Here is a 22,959-nt window from a genome sequence, read left to right as displayed (position 1 = left end):
CGCCTAACCCGTTTATTAAACGGGTTGACATACCCCTAACATAAACACGACCTGTTTAATAAACGGGTTAGGCGGGTTGACCCATTAACAACATGAACCTGTTTAAGCCAAACCCTAACCTGGCTAAGAAGCGGGTTGGCGGGTCGGGTCAGATTTTTCTACCCCTAATATATATAAAAGAAAAAACCGCATCCGCATCCAACTTGATATGAGTCGATCCTGATCCATACCCTAGTCCAGCTCACGGGTTTTAGCTTTTCCTTCGGGAACAAAATCGACACCTCTTAAAATTAAAACTCCAACTGTTTTGTAGTAAAATGATGAATTTACCCATGTGTGAGGATATGAACGTCATTGTTTGAATAGATAGGGGTAACATGGGCCTTTCGGACGTACAAAGATCCCAGCAAGCGCGCGTACTTTCTGTGAGTCGTGGCTCGTCATTTACGGGCGAACTCCCACACATCGCCTCACTCTTATTGTTTCCTTCTTTGCAGAGGGGTTTTTTTATTCGGAAAGACAAATTTTTTCTCCACTTCTCTTTCCGGGAAAGTTAGGGTTTTTTTGTTCGAACGGTGATTTCTTGGATGATCGGAGGCACGATCTCTGCTTCTTCGGTGAGCCTGCTCTTCTCCTGCACGAAATCCGTCATTTCTGCGTTTTTTTCTTGATTTCCGTGGCTGTATGTGCACGAAATCGCGTTTTTGAAGAATCAAGTCGAGTTTTGGTCCTGCGTGCATTTTTTCGCTTTTTTCGTGCTTAATTTTGCTTGATATCTCGATCTTGAAGGATTTAAGTAGCATTCTTGGCGGATTACCTTGTCGTTTTGTGTGAGATTGGATTTGATCAACGGAAAACGTTTTTGTAAATATTTAGTGGAAATTGCGGGATTATGCTCTGGAGAAGGGCTTATAGTCGTTAAAATTGCGCTAAATCTTGTTTATTGGTGGATTTACAGTAGAATTCTTGGTGGACAGCGTCTGCAATTTTGTGAATTTGAATTTGATCCGTATAACGGTTTCGTTATTTGGTGGAATGAACTATCTTCGGTGAATTTGTTGATCTGTGATATGAGCGGTCTTTCAGTAGGCAGATCTTGGTGAGTCAGTGTTTTACTTTACCGCCCTCTGTGATTTTCTGGAGCTCAATCTGTTAAAAAAGAAAAAAACTTCCGGAGCTTAACATTCTGCCTTGTGTGAGATTGGATTTGATCGATGGAATCGGCTTTGTGGACTACCTTGCTCCTCCAGCAGTCAAGGCCCCACCCCACTACGCTAACCCCCTTGGGGCTCTAGAGAAGGGCTTATTGTCGTTAAAATTGAGAACTTGTTTTTTGGTGGATTTAGAGTAGAATTCTTGGTGGACAGCGTCTGCATTTTGTATGAATTTGAATTTGATCTGTAGAACAGGTTTCGTTCTCTGGTCGAATGAAGTTTCTAATTTGTTGATCTGTGATATGAACGGTCTTTCAGTGGCCAGATCTTGGTAAGACGGGTGTTTTACTTTACCGCTGTAGAGCTTAACATTCTTGCATCTCTTTCCCCAACAGGATAGTAGAATTTGATCCGAAATTGTAGAGAAATTGGTTAGTTTTGGCGCTTGCGAGTTTTCTTCTTGTATTTGAGATGAAAATCCGCGTCTCGTGCCTCATTTCTGGGATATTCGTTCCAAGTCGGAATAAAAGCATGTCCAGTAGCTTCGGCTTGAAACTTTACTGCCAGTCACGCGCGTGTGTGTGTGAGAGAGAGAGAGAGAGAGAGAGAGCCATTCCTTGCTCGGAATTGCGGCAAACGACTTTTGAACTACATTCTGAAATCATTATGCGAGCTAACTTGAGCTAGGGATAATGGTATATCACCGTACAATGCACGAGGAGGCTACCCCATCCCATTATCGAAACTTTGGAACGATTCCGATAACGTAAAGCATTTGTTTATTCATTTTTCTTTCGAGATTTATAATAAATATGACAGGGACTCCCATGCAGTTGAATGCAGCCGGGCCTATCATGGTCCATTCGCTTGTAGTTATCGCTTATCGAGTCTTATAATATCAAACCACAATAGCACGGGATCCTGGGAGGAAAGGTTGTAATATTTAAGCGGTGGATTTTGTGGGGTTGGAAGTCTCAGCTGTACCTGTGAAATTGGCTAACAGAGTCTTGAAAAAGAAAAAGGCAGATGCGTGTCAACGTCTATGAAGCCGTCGCGTGGGCAGAGCTCGCAGAATCCCCGTGAAATTTTGTTTGGGTCACGTGGATGATAATTCTAAGTATATTTTTCGGGTGGTCGTCGTGCTGGGGTATTTGTTTTGCTCTTGCCATGTTCTTTTCTTCTTCGGGTGATATACGGTCACTGTTCTTGCGTGGGTGCTCGCCTCACCTGTCATTTAATTTTTTTTTATTTGGCTGATGGTTTTTTGTACTATGAATGTTTAGGCTAATCGCCGTCTGCTGTATCCAGTGTCTTCCTGCTGATCGTGTTGCTTTCGGTGCCGGCGATGATGGGCGTTTCGCAAATTCATCCCACAGGGGTCCGGCCGTGCGATTTGTCTTTGAACCTCCAGAAGAATCATGGACAGCACCATAGGACGGCCTCCGCTTTCTTTGGGGAGAAAATGTCGATGCGGTCAAACAGTGAGGTGACGGGTTCACAGTGGAAAACACCCTTTGAGAACAGGGGGATAAAGAAGAGTTCCGGAATTAGGACGATTACCTCTGTACTTGCGGATGTGACCAAAGAGCTCATGGTAACATACTTTGATCGATCCCCTTGATGGTAGCTCTGTAGATCGAGGTGTTCCCCTGTTTTTGTTTTGAAATGAACATTGTTTTCGTTGACTAAAGCGCTTAATTGGATAGTGGTCTAGAGAAAGTTAATCTTCAAAATTTTGGAATTGCCCCTTTCCTTGTTAACAAAAAATTTACGGGTTTCATGGTTAGTAGGAGATTGATGCTTGATTTTCCTGCTTAGACCTCCGTACCAAGAAATAGGTTCCACACACTTCACTATGCTCGCTATTCAACAGAAACAGAGGCCTGAACCCTATTTAACATATGATGCCACCCGACCATGCAGGGATAAAAAATGCCAACTTTGAGAATTAAGCCTAGGTTTCTTGCATAAACAGCCCATGCATGCTATGGTGCCATATTTTATATCATAGAGCATAAATGGTTAAAGTATTTGGCTTCAAACAATAAGTTTAGAGTTCAACTCCTATTTCTTGCAGCTACTGAACATTGTATTTATTTTATAATTGAGTCAAGAGCTTGGTTCAGTAAGGCGCGGAGTCTAAATTATATTATTTCTAATTTTGAGAAAACATATTTTTTTATAGACTAGCGAGTTTGAGCTCTGCTCGTTTAACTTGTACTCTCAATGACCTCGATCCGGTTCTAAGACCGAGCTTGAGCACCCTCTGTTAGGTTCGTTTGGTTCATTTGCCAGCTCAAGAATGGGTAGAAATAATCCAGTTGTATTATAGTTGCAAGGATTCATTCATTCCCGCTGCTTCTTCAAGATTTTGATGGCAAACTGGTTGGCGCAGAAATCAGCTGCTGAATTATCTTCTATGATGCGAAGGTGTTGAATTAACAATAGTCTGTATGAGCCAGGGTCCATAGAAATTTGACATCTTTTCCAGAGCTGATCCAATGTCATCCCTAGAGATTCTCTCTCCAAAGTAAACTGTTAATGCTGTTTAGTTCTACTTGCCTCTGTCCACCATCAGTTAATCTTTTGTGAGAAGCCATATACTTTTTCACATCATGGCTTTTGAAATCAAAGCAGGCACCAAAGTCACAATCCGTATAAAACCAATTGACCTTCTCAATAGGTAGACAAACCAAATTCTATGCATGCATCTTATTGCGTAGTGTGCTCTTTTTGCCAAATGTTATTGGTACTGATATTGAGAAGCGACTCAATGATAGCATCATGATATCAAAAACTTGAAATAGATAAAAATTCAGAACATGGAATGCTTCATGCTGGTATAAAAGCTTTATGGGAAAGGAACTGACTAGGTGAAAATATGTGGGATGCAGGATACTAGGATGTACATGATGCATCTGCACGTCTGTGCATTGTCATTACAACAGGACATGTGACTTCTATCCCATAACCTACCTATTATGAAACAAAGTGACCTGGTCTTACCCATAAATGGCCACAGTTTTGGGGAGGAATATGATAATCTAATTTGGTACTAAAAGAGTAAGCAGAATGATGAAAAATGCCTAAACCAGTTGGCCTGTTGGAAGCAAAAGATTGTAGTAGGCATGATGGATCACTTAAATCTTGGTCTTGACCAGAGATACCAGAAGCTTCTTAGATAGGTGGAAAGCTCGCTTTCCGGAAACTCGCTTCGAAAGCATGATACTCCTTGCTTCCGAAACTTGATGAGAATCTTAATTCTCCCACGCTTCTCCTATGCTTTTCACACGCTTCATCTATTCTTCTTATATGTTTTCTCACTGTACTTTTCATGTTTTTTATGTGTTTTCTCTCACGCTACTCACTCACTTCCATGTGCTTTCTCTAAATTGGTAGTCATCATTTTTAGATTTTGTTAAAAATTTAATTCTTAAACTAAAAAATCATGAAATTTAAGAATATTCACTTTTATTTTAGTTTTTATTTGTGTTCCATTTTTATTCCCATTCAATTCTTATATTGTTTTTTTATTCTTTGCTTCCCGCTTCCTATACATTTTAAAATGCATCGCTTCTCGCTTTTGCTTTCCGTATCATTTCCTGCATCCGCTTCCTAGTCTGGCAACCTTGGTCTGGACATGATGACGTGAAAACAATCAAATTTCCTGTAGAAGTAAAAGAACAATATTGTTTCTGTTGGGTTCAGCTTAGCTATGTGAACTGATTTGACCTTTAGGGGATGTGATCCTATTGGAGTTGAGGAAGCTGGCTTATATTGTTGTTGTTCCCTCCATAGGTCTTGTGAGACTATGAATGAGTTTAGGACACCGAAGTATTTGCAATTAGATCCTAGATCTGTGGGGTTAAGAACCAAAATCATGGGACCCATGTAAAATGCAATTCATCCCTAGTAAGGGTCTGTCAGGTCAGCTCACAGTTGTGAGAGTGCATAGACACGGTTTCCTCTCACTGCATGGTTTGAGCAAAGTCTCGTGGACTTGACCAAATCTTGAAGTAGTTTAACCAGAAAAAAGTGTTTACATGTATTTAACTGATTGATTTCAACTCTGACTTTCTAGATACCAAGGTTCACAATTAAAAACCATAGCAAGACGGTCAAATGAGTTCAAATTTTATGGAAGTAAAGTCTGGATTCTTTTTCTGATATCCTCAATCTATGGCAAGTTACAAGTTTCATGGTTAGGATAATAGAGTTGAGCTTGCAGAGGCTTATGTCTTCATGCTACCAGGCTCAAGTCCTTAGCTATTTGTAGCAACTTAGCGTTTTCACTGAAACACCAAGAAGGCAATAGGTTAACAATTTAACAAGGGTATCTGCACCCACCTAGGGATGTAAATGGTTCGGATTTGTGTCGGATGTGACAGATACCAGATCCAACTAATTGGATGTTGGCTAAATGGATTCAGATTCATGTGTGAAAATCTCATACCAAATCCAGTTTTATACATGTAATCGTATTTGGATATCCATTGAATCCAGATATCCGTCAGATTTGGTAGCAAAAAATCAAAGCCATATCTGCCTCCAATTATATTCAGATATAGTTTTGGCCTTCTAAATTTGATTAAATGGAGTTGCATTCAGTTGAATATTGGATAAAATCCAACCAGTTGTCAGCCCTACTCCCACCATACTTAACTTCATGATGATTACCGAGAAACTAATTGACTCATGTCATAAATCTGTGGAGTTGATTGTGGATCTTAGCACGTGTGTTTTATGTGCTGTGGCCGTTACTAAATACACTGCTGAAAATCCATTCTCGTGATAGATTTAAGTACCTGACCTCTGGAGGCTATATCACATAGATATGCTGCAGATATGGGAATACGGCAATTTTCTTAGAAATTTTCTTATGACTAGCATATAATGGAATGATGGAGTATCCTGTAAAAATAGCCTGGAGGCCTTTGATATTATATGTGGATTATCTCAACTATTTTACCTATGTGACTGCAGACTTTGTGCCAAGCCATGATCATGTAGGCCCTACTTTGAATCATTTGCATTAGTATCTATTTTCATAGAACTTATCTCCACCTGAACCCATATAATCTTATGCATGAAAGAAATTATCCTCTTTGAGCCTAGTAACAATATACAGTATCAGTGAGCTTGATGAAATTTATTGCTTCTAGAAGGAAGCAAATGCAATGCTATACAGAGACCAAATCAAGAATAATACATTATACAAAATAAAATATGTACCAAGGTTGCCAGACTAGGAAGCGGAAGCGGGAAACAATACGGAAAGTGGAAGCAAGAAGCGATGCATTTTAAAATATATAGGTAGCGGGAAGAGAGGAATTAAAAAAGAAATATAAGAATTGAATGCTATTTAATGATAGTCATGCTCAAGATCTTGGAGACTTCTCCATTCCTTTTCATGAGATAAATCGTGACTTCATGCGCAAGATTCAAAAGAAAGAAATTGCAGAGGCTTTGAAGAAAATGAAATCAAGAAGGGCAGTTGGCCCAGATGGTATACCTATCGAGGCTTGGAAATGCTTGGGAGAGAAAGGTTTAGAATGGTTGACAAATCTTTTTAACTTGATTTGGCGAACAAATAAGATGCCTAATGAGTGGAGGAAGAGTACTTTGGTGCCTTTATATAAGAATAAGGGTGATATACAAGATTGCACAAACTATCGTGGTATAAAACTCATGAGTCATACTATGAAACTTTGGGAGAGGGTGATTGAGTCTAGGTTGAGGAAGGTTGTCATGATATCGGAGAATCAATTTGGTTTTATGCCTGGAAGATCAACTATGGAAGCTATACATCTTCTTAGACAACTTATTGAAAGATATAGAGAGAGGAACAAAGATTTGCATATGGTTTTTATTGATTTAGAGAAGGCATACGATAGAGTACCTAGGGACGTTCTCTGGTGGACAATGATGAAGAAAGGTGTTTCTCTCAAGTACATTAGTATAATTAAAGATATGTATGAAGGAGTAGTAACCAATGTCCGCACTTGTGGAGGGGTGACAACCAATTTCCCGATAACGGTTGGGTTACATCAAGGATCTGCTTTAAGCCCTTTCCTATTTGCAATAGTGATGGATGAGCTTACGAGATCAATTCAAGAAAATGTACCGTGGTGTATGTTGTTTGCTGATGATATTGTTTTGATTGATGAGTCTAGAGCTGGGGTTAATGCTAAGTTAGAATTATGGAGACAGACATTGGAAGCTAGAGGTTTTAAGTTGAGTAAGAGTAAGACTGAATATATGGAATGTCGGTTTAGTAAGCAACGAAGTAGTGATGGGAGTGTAGTGAAGCTTGGTGAGCAAGATATACCGGTGAATGATTATTTCAAATATTTGGGATCCATCATTCAAAAGTATGGAGAAATTGATGGAGATGTAAATCATAGGATAAAGGTTGGGTGGATGAAATGGAAAAGTGCTACTGGAGTGCTGTGCGATCGTAGAATGCCATTGCGGTTGAAGGGAAAGTTTTATAGGACGACTATTAGACCCGCTTTACTATATGGTACGGAATGTTGGGCTGCCAAGAGACATCATATTCAAAAAATGAGTGTAGCTGAGATGCGGATGCTTAGATGGATGTGTGGAAATACAATAAAAGATAAGATTCGGAACGAAGAGATACGTAAGAAGGTAGGTGTTGCACCCATTGAAAATAAGATGCGAGAGAATCGTTTACGGTGGTTTGGACATATTCGGCGAAGGCCTAATGATGCTCCAGTTAGAAGGTTGGAGAAATGGGAAAATATATTAGTTAAAAGAGGTCGGGGTAGGCCTAGGAAGACTTGGATGGAGATGATAGGAAAGGATATGAATGCTTTGAACCTCATCGAGGACATGGCGTTGGATAGAAATGATTGGAGGAAAAGGATTCATGTGGAAGACCCAAAATGAATTTCTTTTTTGGTTCATATCGCTGACCCCAATTGTTTTGGGATGAAGGCGTAGTTGTTGTTGTTGTTGTTGTGAATGCGAATCAAAATAAAACACAAATAAAAACTAAAATAAAAGTAACTAATATTAAATTTCATGATTTTTTAGTGTAAGAATTAAATTTTTAACAAAATCTAAAAATGATGACAATCAATTTAGCGAAATCACATGGAAGTGTGAGAAGAGTCAGAGAAAACACATAAAAAACATAAAAAGTTGAGTAAGAGAACATATAATAAGAATAAATGAAGCGTGTGGAAAGCATAAGAGAAACATGGGAGAATCGAGGTTTTTATCAAGTTTCGGAAGCGAGGAGTATCGCACTTCCGAAGCGAGTTTCCGGGAAGTGAGCTTCCCACCTATCTAAGAAGCTTCCGGTAACTCTGATATGTACTAATGTAAGAAGAACAAGATGTCAAATAATCTTCCCAGGTTTATAAGGGATACACTATATTTGCTATTCAGAAGATGATAGATCCAACAATTAAGAGAAAATGAAAAGTCGGAAGATGGAAATGAGTCAATAAATTTAAACAGTGAGTAACCAGTCCATGCAGTTTCTTTCTGTACATAAATAAATGGAATGACTGGAAAATGACTGCCTAAAATTGCATGCTTATATTAGCTAAAAGGAAGCAAATTTTCATTTTGAGGAGTAATTGATAAATAAAAGAAAAAAAATCTGAATTCAATGGACTAAGTATGCCTAAGGTTCTAACCTAATGTATAAGTACAAGCCATGGCCAATGTATGCCAGTCTACTGTATTATATGAAAGTTGTAATATTTAACATAGGTTCTCTTTCTCATCTTTCTTTATGGATGCTAACCAGTTGCACTGAATGGGTGTCTCCAGTTGCTTTAGAATTGGATTCGTGTTGTTTATCAATTGGATTGGTTGAAAATTTGCTTCTCATTATGTTTTGCCAGTCAGAATCTTTTATATTATGCTTCTTGTTGAACACTTCTAATTTGTTCTTGTGCATATGAATGAAGAATTTTCAGGCACCAATATTTGGAAATCCAGAAGCAGATCCAAAAACTGTTGCTTCAATCATATTAGGTGGAGGAGCTGGAACTCGCCTGTTTCCTCTGACTCGTAGAAGAGCAAAGCCAGCTGTAAGAAAATAATTGTGTACTTGTCTTTCAGTTGCACTGAGTATTATACTCTACCTGCATCTAGGTTTGTGGTTTGTTGAGGTAGCCATCATTTGGTTATGAACTCTTTACTTTAACTACCTGAAGAGTAGATGACTATAAGATGTTTAGTCCTTTTAATCAGGCATGTTTAGTTCTCAGTACCACTCATTGTTATTTTCCATACTATTTGACATATAGTAAGTTGTTAAGAGTTTAGGCCTTCAACAACGAAGCAGAGCGGTCGCCAAACAAGATGGTTTATTGTTGTGTTCAAATATAAAATCCATCTGTCAACTGCATATGAGAAATGAGATTTGACTTTGGATGACCTCTGCTCTAATTATTGATTCTGTGGTTCTTAGGTGCCAATTGCAGGGTGCTACAGGCTTATTGATGTTCCAATGAGTAACTGTATTAACAGTGGAATAAATAAAATTTACATATTGACACAATTCAATTCCCAATCACTGAACCGGCATCTTGCTCGTATATACAATTTTGGAAATGGTGTAAACTTTGGCGATGGATTTGTTGAGGTATCTTGTCTTTGTGGCGATATTTGTAGTTGTAAAGATTTGCACTTGGTTGACAGAAATATTTTTCAGAAGCCTGAGGGAATTCGGTTCTTAATTTCCCCATTACTGTATGCATTTTTGTTCATGTGATGAAGGTACTGGCAGCTACTCAGACTCCAGGTGAATCTGGAAAAAGGTGGTTTCAAGGAACAGCTGATGCTGTAAGACAATTCATATGGCTCTTTGAGGTATGTTATGTTTCTCAATAGTATCTACTCATCATGCATACAATTACATGCACATTCTTGCACTCACAACTATAAGTACGTTTAACATGTAATTATCGGCATTTAGATCTTTGAAATTGGCACCATCTGATGTTTTGGAAACCATGGCAGGATGTTAAGAACAGATATATAGAAAACATCTTGATACTTTCTGGTGATCATCTTTATCGAATGGATTACATGGAGTTTGTTCAGGTTGTGTTGTTTGCTATCTGATATTAATATACAAAATTTCTTTTTGCTTCTTACTATCATATATGGCTTTATTTTTAAACTTGATAAATCTTCTTCTTAACTTGGGTCTTTTTTGCAGAAACACATTGAAAGTGGTGCTGATATATCAGTTTCGTGTGTTCCCATGGATGACAGGTAGGCAATCAAAATGGTAATCTTCACCATGATATATTCACTTCAATTTGGAGTTTCTGTTGTTTTCAAGGATTGAAACCCTTCATTTTAACCATCACACTTGTTATTTTTCCTGCAGTCGTGCTTCAGATTTTGGATTGATGAAAATCAATGAAACAGGTCGCATTCAGCAATTTTCTGAAAAACCAAAAGGGGATGATTTGAAAGCCATGGTATTCAATCTTTTTTATCTATTTGTGTCACCTATATGTTTGTTTGTGACTTTATAACAATCTAGATTTCCATGAGGCTTAAAAAATGGGTTCTGATATATTTTTTTTACACTGATCTTTCTTGCTGCAGCAAGTGGACACAACTGTTCTTGGGTTGTCTCCTGAAGACGCAAAGAAGTTTCCATATATTGCATCTATGGGTATATATTTGTTCAAAACAGATGTTCTGCTAAAACTGTTAAGGTGAATCTCTTAAACAAGGCTTCTAGCTACCTATGGGAAGGATTCAATTATGCATGTCTTGATTCTATTAGAGATGCTAAACATAATTCATGCAGATAAGATAAAAAGGATACCAAGCACCAGGAAGTTACAATATCCAGTGATCTTAATTGATGTAGATACACACATATAGCCGTGCAGCTAAAATGAACAAAAGCATAGTCAGGTGGGGACAGCAATCTCCAGTTAAAGTAGAGTCTTTCTTCCATGACAGGATTATGTTTTCGATTCGGGACATTTTAATTGGTGCCAAGTATTGATAAAATATATAGGTTATCATATATATATATATATTATGCTTTTGTAATATATATCTATACATATATATTTCACATGTATATGTATATTTATATATAGTTTTATTTCTGTCTTTTGTAATGGCCACTAGGGGCAATTTAGTCTTTTTTTACCTAGGTAAATATTCATGTCCACTAGGGACATTTTTGGGTTTCTTTATTCTTTTTCTTCTTTATTTGACCAAGGGCAAAAGGGTCCTCCCTTTAGAGTCGTTGGGACCCTCTCCAACGACTCTATGGGAGCTCCCCTTGGTCCCCATAAGTTGTATAAATAAGGGTCTTTGGCCCCCCATTCTTAATGCTTTTCTAAGCATTGTCAATATATTATTCTTTATACTTTAGTTCTCTCTCTTCTCATATTGTGAGTGTTTGGTGATTTGCCCTTTGTGGCTTATTGTATTTTGCCCATTAGTGGCATCTTGTTTATGTGTTCTTGACACTTATGTTTCATTACAAGTATGTGGTGGTTATGGCCTTCGTGACTTATTTGAAGATGCTAAAACTCATGAATTAGTCCTCTCCTCACATGATGGACACTCTTCAAGTTGGATGTTAGTAGGACCCAGGGTTATCGGAAGCGCCATAGTACATGGGGAAGCGTGTTTTCCCGAAGTGCATTTCTGAAGCTTGAAACCTAGGGCTTCTGAAACATGTTGGGAAGCATGCTTTCCCTTATTTTTTCATTTCTTTTTGTTTTTTTTTCTTACTTTTTCTCTTTTTTCACTTCCGGCTCGCTTCCTAAGTCGCCTTCGACACGATTCTTGGTTCGCTTATAAGTCGGCCCATGCTTCTCGCTTCCTAAAATTTTAGAAGTGTATCGCTTTCCGCTCGCCATTTCTCGACTGGCAACTCTGGTAGGACCAGTGCAGATAAAAACCAAAACCCGTGTCACATGGATATAGATGTAGGAATGGGACACAATGCAGTTATGCTTGGTAGGACATGACAGTTCTTAAAAAATAGGACATGGGGATACAACCATGCAAACACATAGATGTGTGTGTGAATTCTTAACCCATTGCAATAAAACATGAAATTCATCTCAAGTGCAAACTCTTGAACAACAATTCTAGATCACTATAATTAAAAACATCAAATAATAAAATTAAGTTGAAATTGAAATGTAATGTAAATGATGGCAAATTTTAAAAGGAAAAAGTGCAAGTAGATAAAGATCATAAAAAGAAATAGATAAAGTTAATGATACAATGTTGACTGTCCTGGTGTGTTCGTGTCAACACAAAATAATATGCTAATTACCCATGTGGCATAGTACAGAACAGGCAGCAAAAGCTTAAAAACAAGTATGGCTGAGAGTAAGCACCATATTGGAAGTGCTCAGGGAGAAAGAAGATTTTGGTGCACCAATAGACTTGTTTATTGCAAGTGTTCAGTGTTCCCTTTTCTGTTGTTTTAGATGCATATGTTGTACCAGAGACAGCAAATATGAGACTATTGGAAGATATCGGTGCACCAGTTGAGAATGAAACCTTTTTCTTAAGGGTTAAGACTTGAGAAGAGAAAATAGCCACACAAAAGGATTTGAACATAGAAGTTCATATGCTCTTCCATGAAATAAGAGTTAAATATAATCATGAAGGTGTATTGTTAGAACTTGTAGTGAATGTCCTGGACCATTTACTTGTCAGATTGAGTTGCAGAATGGTAACTTCTACAGATTGAACTACATTGGTGTCATGTCACTATTAATTGGTGAGTCATGCAATTTGTCAGATGATTATGATGGATCACTTAGATGATGCTTTGGTGACAATGAGGCAGCTTTCAAGATGAATTTCCATGGGTATGCGCAGAGGGCACTATAGTCCTATTGGTGCTTATGGATGTCTAAGAACACTGCGATAATGTATCTTAATATCAGAAGGCTGAACATCATATTGTTAAATTGTAATTTATAAGACAATGTATTTTCTATATATATTTTATATATAAAAGAAGATACATATACATATATATATATATTTCATATATATGTACATGTATCCATCTACTTGTATATATAAAATATATATTTCTTTCTTGTATTGGCTGTAGGGATATTTTAGTCATTTCTACATTTTATGCATATTCATGTTTTTGAATATGATTGTAATTCCTCTTTTTTATTTTTTCTTATTTTTGTAATTTTTTCCATTTCTTATTTTTGTTTTTTTATATAATGTTTTTGTACACAGTCAGTGGCTGACTGGGTACAGTGTACAACAGTCAGCCACTGACTGTGTACACAGTTTTAAAAAGATAGACATTGGGCTGATTCCCAATGTCTCTAATAAGAGCCGTTGGGAATAGCCCAACGTCTCTCAAGTATGCTTATAAATAAGGGCTATGTGAGCCCATTGTATGCATGTATTACAGTAAGGAGTTGTCTACTTAAGCTTATAAACACTGTGCATTTATTGCGCTTTCATTGATGTAAAGCTTATAAACACTGTGCATTTATTGCACTTCTTTTGTGGTGTAAAGTTTATAAATACTGTGCATTTATTTTGTATATTGAGTATTTGAAGTAATCAAGTTATTTGAAAACTTGATTGTTTGCAAGGATTCTTCACATGGTATCAGAGCAAGGTTGGAGAAAAAAAAAAGATCGTGTGGATTCTCACTTTTTTTGGGTGCCTCGAAAAGCGTGCTCTCGATTTTTTTGGTGATTGAAGTGGATTCGCTTGTTCATCCACTATTTTAGAAGACTCTTCTATTAAGAAAGGTCTAAAAATCCTTTGTGGTACGTATTCTTTTTCATCATCTCTCCTCTCTAATGGGTGAAAAAGACTCATTTTTCTCTCGGCTTCAAATTCAATGGGTCCAACTATCATGTCTGGGCCGGAAACATGGAGGCTCATATTAAAGGAAAAGGGCTTTGGGGTTATGTTCAAGGCTCAATTCCCGAACCGGAGCCAAAGATAACCTTGATGGAGAAAGGAGAAATAAAAATCCTTAAAGGCGAAGAAAGAGCCAAGGCTCTTGAAGACTACACCAAAAAGCATGAAGAATGGGAGATGAGGAATTTTAAAATCCTCTTATGGATTTTCTCATCCGTAGAAACAAGAGTTAACGCCAATATTATCAAGTTTAAGAAGGCTTCTCAAGCGTGGGAGTACCTTGAAAAGATGTACACCTCTAGGGACTTGTCTCATAAATATTACCTTCAAAAGAGAGCTTTAACTCTTCATCAAGGAGAGATGACTATAAGGGAGTATTTTGCCGAACTCTCTTCTATTTGGGATGAGCTTGCTATGCTCGAACCCAAGTGGAGTAGAGAAGCCATAGAGCTTCGTCATAAACAATTGGAAGAAGATAGATTTTTTAATTTTTTGAATGGGCTTAGGCCTGAATTCGAACAAATCTGATCTTCTCTTTTATCCGCCTTCACTTCCTCCTCTCTTGAAGATGTAATTACTAAACTAAGTGGGGAAGAGACTCGTATGGGTATAAGCAAGAACAACCCAAGTGTTCTAGCTACACCTTCCTATAATGAAGAAAATGAAGGAGTTAATGTCGTCTCAAGACTGTAGAGCAACTTAAGGACCTACAAGCCTCCTCACTTCAAGAATCAAAACTCAAGTGGTCAAGGAGGGAAGAAGGATTATAGCAAGCTTTCATGTCATTTTTGTAAGGAACCGGGGCATATCAAGCCTATTTGCCCAAAGTGGAAAAAGTTACTTGCATGGCTACTACATCCCAACCTCAAAAGGAAGAGTGCTTGTCATCTTCAAATGGAGCTCGTTCATTGCAACAAATCGTGGATGCACTTCAACCTCTTCTAAAAGGTGTTATTTCCGGAGCCGCCATGTCAACCTCTTCTCCTCCCAGTAAGACCTCTTAGCTTTTAGATTCGGGTGCTTCTTTTCACATGACCCCAAGCTTTAGTTCTTTTTTCGAATACTCAAAAAATCTCTCTTCATCTTTTGTTTCAACCGCGGATGGAACATCTCTTGAAGTAAAATGAATAAGAAATTTTGAAAAACAAGGATTCTTTATTCCAAAACTTAGATTTATACACAAATTAAACTTAAATTTGCTTTATGTTTCTCAACTCTCGGATCATGGGTGTGATATAAATTTCTCATCTGACAAATGTTGGATACAGGATCGCCGGTCCGGGATATTGATTGGAGAAGGCTCTAGGAAGGGCGATCTATACTATGTCGATTCCCTTCAAATTTCAAAGAACCCGTTTTGTAATGTTGTCCAACAAAAGGATATTAATGTGTGGCACAAGAGACTAAGACATCCAAATATTGCAAAAATTTCTCATTTACCTTTTGTTAAAAGTCTATGTAAAAGTGATTTCACTTGTAATGACTGTATTCTTGGGAAAATGAAAAAATTGTCTTTTTGTCAAAAATCTATGTTTACAACAAGACCTTTTGAAATTATCCATTCGGATGTATGGGGACCGACACCCGTCCTATCAAAATGAGGCTTTGTATATTATGTCATTTTTGTTGACGACTACACGAGATATTATTGGATTTATTTTCTTAAACAAAAATATGAAGTTTTCTCGATTTTTAAAACCTATCATATGATGATTAAAAATCAATTTAATGAGAATCTAAAAAATTTTAAAACTGACTCTGGTGGAGAATACCTTTCAAGTGAATTTAAAAATTATCTTGAAAGTCATGGTATTCTTCATCAAAGATCTTGTTCCAAAACCCCTCAACAAAATGGATTAGCCGAAAAGAAGCATAAACATATAATAGAGACAACTCGAACATTACTTGTTTCTTAAAACATCCCAAAAGGTTTTTGGGCTGAAGCGGCTTTAGCATCTGTCTATCTGATAAATCAGCTACCTTCTAAAAACTTGAACAATATCTCGCCTTTTGAAAATTTGTATACCAAAGAACCCGACTATAGTCGGTTGAGAATTTTCGGTTGCAAATGTTTCGTTCTTACTGATAGGAATGACAAACTTTCACCAAAAGCCATTGCCTGCGCTTTTCTTAGATATTCTGAAACCCAAAAAGGGTTTTGTTGTTATGATATTAAGAATGACAAGCTATATGTTTCCAGAAATGTGAGTTTTCTGGAAAATGTTAATGGTTTTGAAAGGAGTGAACCCTTTGAAGAAAACATGGATTACTCCTTTTTATTTGAAATGCTAGCACATGATGATGATAGTAATGACGATTTCATTCATAATGACGTCAATGATAAAGAAGATGACTCTTCCCATCCACCTATCTCTCAATATAGAAATGAAGGAGCATTGAGAGATGCAATAACATATACCCATAGAGATAGAAACAGTTTTAGGAGTGCAATTGAAAAATTCAGTGAACCTACTGGGTCCAATTCAACAAATGATGAAAACCTATGAAGAACTGAGAGAAGTAGAAAGATGCCTTCTAGGTTTATTTCATATGATTCGTTTACTCCTAAACATAGAGCCTACCTTAGCACCATTCATTCCTATATAGAACCCAAAAACTTCGAAGAAGCCAAAAAGAATGATGAATGGCTGAAAGCAATGGAATGTGAGATTTCAGCTCTCAACAGGGCAAAGACTTGGGAGTTCCAAGATCTTCCTAAGGGTGAGAAAACAATAGGGTGTATATGGGTATTTAAGGTAAAAACTAAGAGTGATGGATCTCTTGAGAGATATAAGGCTCGATTAGTTGCAGAGGGATATAGTCAAGAATACGAGATTGACTATGAAGAAACTTTTGCCCCTGTGGCCCGAATGATCACTGTCTGATGTCTCATTACCGTTGCCTCAATCAACAAATGGAACATCTATCAAATGGATGTTAAAAATGCCTTCCTAAATGGTGATCTGAATGAAGAGGTATATATGGATGCTCCATCAGGAATGGAGACTCACAAAGGGAAAGTGCTTCGTCTTCGAAAAACACTTTATGGTTTAAAACAAGCCCCCAAGGCTTGGTATGATAAATTTAACTCCGTAATGTTAGAAAATGGTTTTTCTTCCTGTTTCACTGACACTGCCTTATTTGTTAGAAAAATCAATATAGAGATTGTCATTCTGCTATTATATGCGAATGATATGCTTATAACCGGAAGTGATTCTAAAGGGGTTAAAAGCATAAAATCAATTTTGAAGGATAGGTTTGAAATGTCTGATTTGGGATTTCTAACTTATTCTTTGGGTATTGAAGTAGCATACTCTCATAGAGGGTATTTTTTATCTCAAATTAAGCTTGCCTCTGAGATTATTGACCGGTCAGGTATTACAGATGATAAGGTTTGTGAAACTTCTGCTATAATAGGAGCCAAAATGAAGATTGATGATGGTATTCCTCTCTCCGATCCCACCCCCTACAGACAGTTTGTGGGATTTTTGATGTATCTGAGTATTACTAAACCAGATATCTCTCATGCAGTTCATACTGCAAGTCAGTTCCAACATGCACCAACATCAGTTCACATGAGTGCCATCTTGCGAATTGTGAGATACATAAAAGGCACACTAAACAAGGGAGTATTCTTATCCTCTTCTTCTGAATTAAAATTAATTGTTTATACTGACTCTGACTGGGGGAGGTGACCCAAATAACCGTCACTCCACCACTGGTTTTTGTGTGTTTTTAGGAGACTCACTGATTTCAGCAAAAAGTGTCTCTACCCTCAACAAAAGTTGAATATCTTGCCATGGCGACTACTACCATGGAAATTGTATGAATTCATCAGCTATTAGAAGACATGGGGTTCTCAATAGAAGGATCCACCAAGCTATGCTTTGATAACAAGAGTGCAATATACATTGCCAAAAATCATACTTTTCATGAGCGGACTAAACACATTGAGATGAACTGTCACTATGTTCGGGAAGCGTATCTGAAAGGAGTTATAGATCTTTCATATGTAACTTCAGAATATCAGTTGACAGATTTCTTCACCAAAGCTTTGTGTGCTCCGTGGTTCAATTTCCTTCATGGCAAACTTTCGGTCATCTTGCCCTAAGTTTGAGGGGGGGTGTTAAATTGTAGTTTATAAGACAATGTATTTTCTATATATATTTTATATATATAAAAGAAGATACATATACATTATATATATATTTCATATATATGTACATTTATCCATCTACTTGTATATATAAAATATATATTTCTTTCTTGTATTGGTTGTAGGGGTATTTTAGTCATTTCTACATTTTATGCATATTCATGTTTTTTAATATGATTGTAATTCCTCCTTTTTATTTTTTCTTATTTTTGTAATTTTTTCCATTTCTTATTTTTGTTTTTTTTTTATATAATGTTTTTGTACACAGTCAGTGGCTGACTGTGTACACTTCAGCCACTGACTTTGTACACAGTTTTAAAAAGATAGACGTTGGGCTGATTCCCAACGTCTCTAATACGAACCGTTGGGAATAGCCCAACGTCTCTTAAGTATGCTTATAAATAAGAGCTATGTGAGCCCATTGTATGCATGTATTACAGTAAGGAGTTGTCTCCTTAAGCTTATAAACATTGTGCATTTATTGCACTTCTTTTGTGGTGTAAAACTTATAAACACTGTGCATTTATTTTGTGTATTGAGTATCTGAAGTATGAAGTTATTTGAAAACTTGATTGTTTGCAAGGATTCTTCACACATATCACACTAGATGCTTAAGGTGGATATGATATATGCATTTGGGGGTCAAAGAGGGAAAAATTACAGAATATAAAGGTGTGTTTGACAGCAAGGAGAAATTATCCGTGAGATTTATACCAAATAATTTATTATGGAGAAATTTTTTATGATAAAAAAAATATTTGTGTTTAAATTGGTAGAAGAAAAAAATCATAAAAACAAATATCATGTTTGAGAGAAGAAGAAGAAAGGGAAGAAGGAAATGAAGAAAGAAGGAGAGGAGGTGGCGGCGAAGAAGAAGAAGAAGCAGAAATAGGAAGAGGAGGAGGCAGTGGAGGGACAATAGGAGAAGAGGAGGAGGAGGAGGAGGAGGCGGTGGAGGGACAAGGGGAGAAGAAGAGGAAAGAGGAAGAGGAGGAGGCAGTAGAGAGATAGGGGGGGATAGAGAAGAAGAAGAAGAAGAAAGGGAGGAAGGAAAGGAAGAAAGAGGAAGAGGAGAGGTGGTGGAGATACAGGGGGGAAGAGAGAGGTGTGGGGAGGCGAATACCTCCTTCGTTCTTCCCTTTCCTCCCATTCTTCTTCTTCTCTCTCTGGTTGCGGCACAACAACTCCTCTCTCTCTCTGGTTGGAGGAAAACGCTCGACGCTGAACGCTAGTCATCACCGGACATTAGTCACTGCGGATGCTCGTCGCCGGCAGGAGGTCTGCCGTGCAGTGGAAAAGGAGGGATGGAGCGATGGTGTCCCTCTCGTCCTCACTGTTGTGTTTTTTGTTTTTGTGTGGTGGTGAGAATTTTTTCGGGGGGGGGGGAGTCGCAAGGTGGGGGTCAAAACTTTTTTCCCTCCATATTTGAGATGAAGCTCTCCCCGCTTATCTCGTGTTTGATAGAGGTGTGGGCCCCCCCTTAAAAGGGGAGGTATTTCTCCACAGGAAAAATTCCCCCATGCTATGAAATGCACCCTAAATGACACAAGATTCACCCCATTAAGTCTCATCAGATTAACTAAAGACTGAATTATCATATGTTACTTTCAGAAATGGGCATTTGGGAGGGAATTTAATTTCTTTGCTCATTCAGTAAGTTGGGGTGTCTTTCATTTAAAGCTGTAGCTGCAAAGTTTCTCAAAAAGGTGACTGAATAAAAGGACAAAATTCTAGATCACATAGATGCTCCATTTCTCTTTTATGTATTCAAGCCAGACTTGTATGATGTTAAGACACCACATGGGACACTTTGATGCATAGTAGGTATTTGTTATGGACTATATGTTATTCAGACTCTAAAAGGGGTTGGTCAGAGACTCTGGTTCAAAGTGTCAAACACAGGCTTTCAAATCTAGCTGTAAGGGCATGTTAGTATGCTGTTTGTACATTGGTGCATCACAACACATGCACTCACATACCCGCACACACACAAGGGATTTATGGCCAAGATGTATGGCTTGCTGACTTAACTAGCTTATTGTATATATGTATATATTTTGAAATTTTAAATCCTGACTGAATGAACTAGTCTTAGATGTGACAATTTTTGTGTATCAGAATAAATATGGTCACATCTTAGCTGGGTATGTTAGCGTACTATTGACTTACCACGTTTATTAGTCATTATGAGGTTAAGCACTATCTTATTTTTCCAGGTGGCGCTATCCAACTGCAAATGACTTTGGATCTGAAATCATTCCCATGGCTGCTGAAGAATACCATGTACAGGTAACTGATCTTGTGAAATCTTGTGTGATGTTTTCATTTTGTATCAAAGCAGTGTGTGCTTATAGAGGAAACTTTTTTTAATCATACTTTGCATGACTTAAATTTCCATACTCCATCTGATAAAGAGTAACCTTTGTAATGAGGGAGATTATTCTTTTTTGCCCTTTACCAGGCATACTTGTTTAATGATTACTGGGAAGATATTGGGACCATACGATCTTTCTTTGATGCAAATTTGGCTTTGACAGATCAGGTATTTTAGTCTATTGAATTAATTTATTATTGTACTTTATAATTTTCCTTTAATTCTAGAATCTGACTCAGTTTATTTCCTTCTGTTTAGCCTCCTAAATTTCACTTCTATGACCCGCTGAAGCCAGTCTTCACATCTCCTCGATTTTTACCACCAACTAAAATAGAGAAATGCCGGGTATGGATTAGTACTTGCAGATTCTGCTTGGTTTATACATATATGGTTGTATGTGATTAATTAAAACTACTTCAGGTTCTGAATTCTATCATTTCACATGGATGCTTCTTAAGAGAGTGCAGTGTTGAACATTCTGTTGTTGGTGTGCGTTCAAGATTGGAGTATGGGGTTGAGCTGATAGTGAGTTTCCTCGGTCTGGATTTATTTTTTGCTTTTGTTTATCATTGACATGAATATCATATTGAAATTTGAATGTGCAAAAAGTCTGATGTATGTAATTAACCATAAGAACGGTTGGTGGAATTGGTATACACTTTTTTTTCAGACCATCATGATATTTGGTGCTTTTTAAGATTATTCATACTTTTTCCAGGTACCTGTTTTAGTTACATGTCGATTTTATCATATGTTTACTACGTTTTATGTACCTTTCAGGATACAATGATGATGGGCGCTGATTATTATCAAACTGAAGCAGAAAGAGCATCTGCTCTGGCTGAGGGAAGTGTTCCTATTGGTGTAGGAGAGAACACCAAAATCAGGTTTTTCTTATCAACATTGAGTTAGTGAATTAATGTCATTGGCCTGAGAATTGGGCAGCTCCTGACCATTTTCTTTTCTATTCTTTTTTAGAAATTGTATCATCGATAAGAACGCAAGAATTGGAAAGAATGTGGTCATTGCAAATACAGATGTAAGCTCTCTCTCTCTCTCTTACATTACCGCTGTATCATGTTGTAAAAGCAGTTTTGTCATGGTGAAGCTTGACTTTAACAAGTTGAAAAAAGAAATATTTGTGACCTGGCATCATAGTAAAGAAAAACATCTTAGAATTATTTGATGTGTCTATATTTAATGCTATAATAAGCTGAAAATCTAGTGATGATCGGGATTCTAGTACTTGTTTTCCATTGCTATTTATATGCCAAGTGAAGGGGCTTCTACTGATAATGATACGAGTGTGGGCGTCCAAGGATTCCTGCTTTCCGTGTCCCCCCTATAAATTTGAGGTTTTTATGATAGAATCCATGTTTCTTCTTCAAACTACTTTGCACATTAATATCAACGAAACAGTCTCATGGATATTGAGAAAGTGTTTCATTTTTTTAACTTTTATTATGACGCTAGACGTTACCTTTTTATTGCCAACTTTCAGTTTTCATTTAAAGACTGCATTTGTGTTGATACCTACCACACCTAACACAAGGGTTAAGGATGAAGAATTGGATGTTGAATGTGTTGAAATCAAGTGACCGATGACTGATAGAGAGACTAGTCAAAGAACGTCTGCCTAGAGTGGTTGCTATCTTTGTATGCAGCTTTTCATTTTGTATGCGTTTTGTTGTATTATATGTACCAGGGATATAGGAATAGGATAGGTGTTGCAGTATTTGCGTGACAATCATACGTAAGTTTGTGTCTGAAGATCTGAGATTCCTTTATGTCAAATGCAGAACGTTCAGGAGGCAGATCGACCATCAGAAGGCTTCTACATACGCTCAGGGATAACTGTGGTGCTGAAGAACTCTACAATCGGCAATGGAACTGTCATCTAGTGATCCTCACATCCACAAGGGGTTTAGATCTCTCTCTCCCTCAAAACTGTAATGTTTTGATGGTTATCAATAATCCGAGGGGCTTTCATATGTATAATTTACAAATAAAGATGGTAGTATATGCCAATGCTCTCTCTCTCTCTCTCTCTCTCTCTCTCTCTCTCTCTCTCTCTCTCGAAACTGTAATGTTTTGTTGGTTATCAATAGGCCGAGGGGTTCTCATGTGTATAGTTTACCAATAAAGGAAAAAGTGGTAGCTGCCTACCCCTCTTTTAGCCTACCGCCAGCCTACCAAGAACCAATGGGTGTGTTTTTATTGAAAAAATCATTGAACATATGCTCAATCACTTAAAGAATTTCTTTGGAGTCATGCATATGAACACTCTTTAAAGCAACAGTTTGCCCCTCAACCAACGGGGGCTCTGTGTGGTTGGTAGGACCTTTCCGGTCTCTTTGTGGTGAGATGTTACAGGTTCAAACCCC

General features: G+C 37.5%; 1 protein-coding gene across 1 annotated transcript; it reads left to right on the top strand.

Moving 5' to 3' along the window:
* The first annotated feature begins 425 nt into the window (after window positions 1-425).
* Window positions 426-22,603, top strand: LOC149821124 (glucose-1-phosphate adenylyltransferase large subunit 1-like). Its single transcript, XM_089982229.1, has 16 exons — window positions 426-617; window positions 2,463-2,748; window positions 9,101-9,223; window positions 9,607-9,780; window positions 9,915-10,007; window positions 10,158-10,241; window positions 10,360-10,415; window positions 10,534-10,627; window positions 10,758-10,870; window positions 20,418-20,490; window positions 20,663-20,743; window positions 20,834-20,920; window positions 20,996-21,100; window positions 21,356-21,462; window positions 21,554-21,614; window positions 22,375-22,603. Exons 2-16 carry the CDS (start codon window positions 2,500-2,502, stop codon window positions 22,474-22,476), a joined length of 1,602 nt encoding a protein of 533 aa, XP_089838355.1. The 5' UTR covers window positions 426-617; window positions 2,463-2,499; the 3' UTR covers window positions 22,477-22,603.
* The last annotated feature ends 356 nt before the right edge of the window (window positions 22,604-22,959 follow it).

This window comes from Nuphar pumila, chromosome 12 (genome assembly GCF_984573655.1).
Source record: "Nuphar pumila chromosome 12, dmNupPumi1.hap1.1, whole genome shotgun sequence".
NCBI lineage: Eukaryota > Viridiplantae > Streptophyta > Magnoliopsida > Nymphaeales > Nymphaeaceae > Nuphar > Nuphar pumila.
The sequence above is the reverse complement of the archived record's forward strand: the minus strand, read 5'-3'. Positions and strand labels throughout refer to the sequence as shown.

What these genes read in the sequence shown, in the direction of transcription:
- LOC149821124 (XM_089982229.1), top strand. Translation starts at nt 2,500, where the DNA reads ATGATGGGCGTTTCGCAAATTCATCCCACAGGGGTCCGGCCGTGCGAT. An exon ending in ATTTGGCTTTGACAGATCAG is followed by an intron (nt 20,744 to 20,833) that starts GTATTTTAGTCT and finishes CCTTCTGTTTAG; the next exon opens with CCTCCTAAATTTCACTTCTA. An exon ending in CTAAAATAGAGAAATGCCGG is followed by an intron (nt 20,921 to 20,995) that starts GTATGGATTAGT and finishes AAACTACTTCAG; the next exon opens with GTTCTGAATTCTATCATTTC.